The sequence below is a fragment of the Branchiostoma belcheri genome, unplaced genomic scaffold (assembly GCF_001625305.1).
Source record: "Branchiostoma belcheri isolate BF01 breed outbred unplaced genomic scaffold, Haploidv18h27 scaffold529, whole genome shotgun sequence".
NCBI lineage: Eukaryota > Metazoa > Chordata > Leptocardii > Amphioxiformes > Branchiostomatidae > Branchiostoma > Branchiostoma belcheri.
The window spans coordinates 8,372-10,319 of record NW_017804164.1 but is presented as its reverse complement, the minus strand read 5'-3'; the positions used below and the strand labels follow the sequence as shown (position 1 = coordinate 10,319).

Sequence of the window (1,948 nt, the reverse complement as noted above, 5' to 3'; positions counted from 1 at the left end):
TGCAGAATAGTCACACTGGTCACACTTGTAGGGTTTTTCTCCTGTATGGGCTCTCATATGTTTAGATAAGTCATACATGTGAACTGTCCTGTATCCACACTCCCCACACATGTAGGGTTTGTCACCGGTGTGTGTTGCTAGATGATAGTCCAAACTGGATTTCCGTGCTGCAGAATAGTCACACTGGTCACACTTGTAGGGTTTTTCTCCAGTATGGGTTCTCATGTGTTCGGATAAGTGTGACTTCTGAGTTGCCCTGTATCCACATTCCTCACACATGTAGGGTTTCGCACCAGCATGCATTTCTAGATGTGTGTCCAAATTAGCTTTCTGTGCTGCAGAATAGTCACACTGGTCACACTTGTAGGGTTTTTCTCCTGTATGGGTTCTCATGTGCATGGATAAGTGAGACGTTTTTGATGTCCTGTACCCACACTCCCCACACATGTAGGGTTTCTCACCGGTGTGTTTTGCTAGATGTAAGTCCAAAGAGGACTTGTGTGCTGCAGAATAGCCACACTGGTCACACTTGTATGGCTTTTCTCCTGTATGAACTCTCATATGTATGGATAAGTCAGACTTTTTAGCTGCCCTGTACCCACACTCCCCACACATGTAGGGTTTTTCACCGGTGTGTTTTACTAGATGATAGTCCAAACTGGATTTCTGTGCTGCAGAATAGTCACACTGGTCACACTTGTAGGGTTTTTCTCCTGTATGGGCTCTCATATGTTTAGATAAGTCATACATGTGAACTGTCCTGTATCCACACTCCCCACACATGTAGGGTTTGTCACCAGTGTGTTTTGCTAGATGATAGTCCAAACTGGATTTCCGTGCTGCAGAATAGTCACACTGGTCACACTTGTAGGGTTTTTCTCCTGTATGAGTTCTCATGTGTCGGGATAAGTCAGACTTGTAAGCCGCCCTGTACCCACACTCCCCACACATGTAGGGTTTCTCACCAGCTTTATCCAAGTTGACTTGTTGTGCTGCCGTCTGGTCTTCAGCATTGCTTGTTTTGCTGTCACAGTCGACCTGGAAAACCCCGGTGGGAGACCCATCATCTAAGTTCTGGCCAACTCCGGTGGGAGACCCTTGTCCTGTCGTCGCCATGTTCAGCCTAATTGGAAAATGAAGAAATTATCAAAATTAAGCGTTAAAAGCTGCCAATGATAAAATCAGGTTGGAAAGAGACTCGGCATTAAAGGTTTGGTCTGGTCTATTCATCATAATATTTCGCTGTTTTCACAAATCAGATTTTTCTTGATTTGTAATGTACGTCGTATGGTTGGTTGGTTGGTTAGTTGGCTTTCCTATAATATATATATTGAGTTTATTGACTTCGTTCACATTTCAGTAAAATACATGGCAGCTTCATTTGTGTACAAAGATGCTGAATTGGGAATTTTACATGATCAACAAATCTATATCTATATTACAAGATCAACATGATAACAAATTTAAAAAAGAACTAGTAAATAATGACTTTATGATGATAACATTATAAGGAATTGAAAAGGTTCTTAATCAGCTGTAATAATGTCACTATCATAATAATGGACATACTCCTTTTCACCAAAGCACGAATTAACATATAGAAATTGAATAAAATAATTAATCAATGAACAAATGAAACAAATATATAACTACTGGCAGGACTGATCAAGATATTACAAAAAACGATTGTAACAAAATGTCTGTACATATAGTAGCCGTGGCGACTATTGATTCGGGCTTACATTGCATTACCCTCAGCAATAGTCGTGGAAAGATCCATTGGCAGAACTGCACATTTCCCGTTGGCTGCTCGATGCTCCGTTTTTGACCCGGTTTTTTGCTGTCCCGAGCTTCCCTACAATATAACTCCACAATTGGCCGGGTTGCCGATGTTTAGATCAGCCTAAATATTCCACAGCGCGACAGAAAAGTAGTAAAATAGCTAGTC

General features: G+C 41.4%; 1 protein-coding gene across 1 annotated transcript in view; it reads right to left on the bottom strand.

The window, feature by feature from the left end:
• The window catches only part of LOC109480866 (zinc finger protein 525-like), a 1,036-nt gene extending 85 nt beyond the window's left edge, over positions 1 to 951 (bottom strand). Inside the window, exons 1-2 of the mRNA XM_019783197.1 lie at positions 497 to 951; positions 4 to 256 (exon numbers count right to left, since the gene is read on the bottom strand). Of these exons, the coding sequence (XP_019638756.1) occupies positions 4 to 256; positions 497 to 951 (708 nt within the window). The remainder of the gene's footprint in view (positions 1 to 3; positions 257 to 496) is intronic.
• Positions 952 to 1,948: the final 997 nt, after the last annotated feature.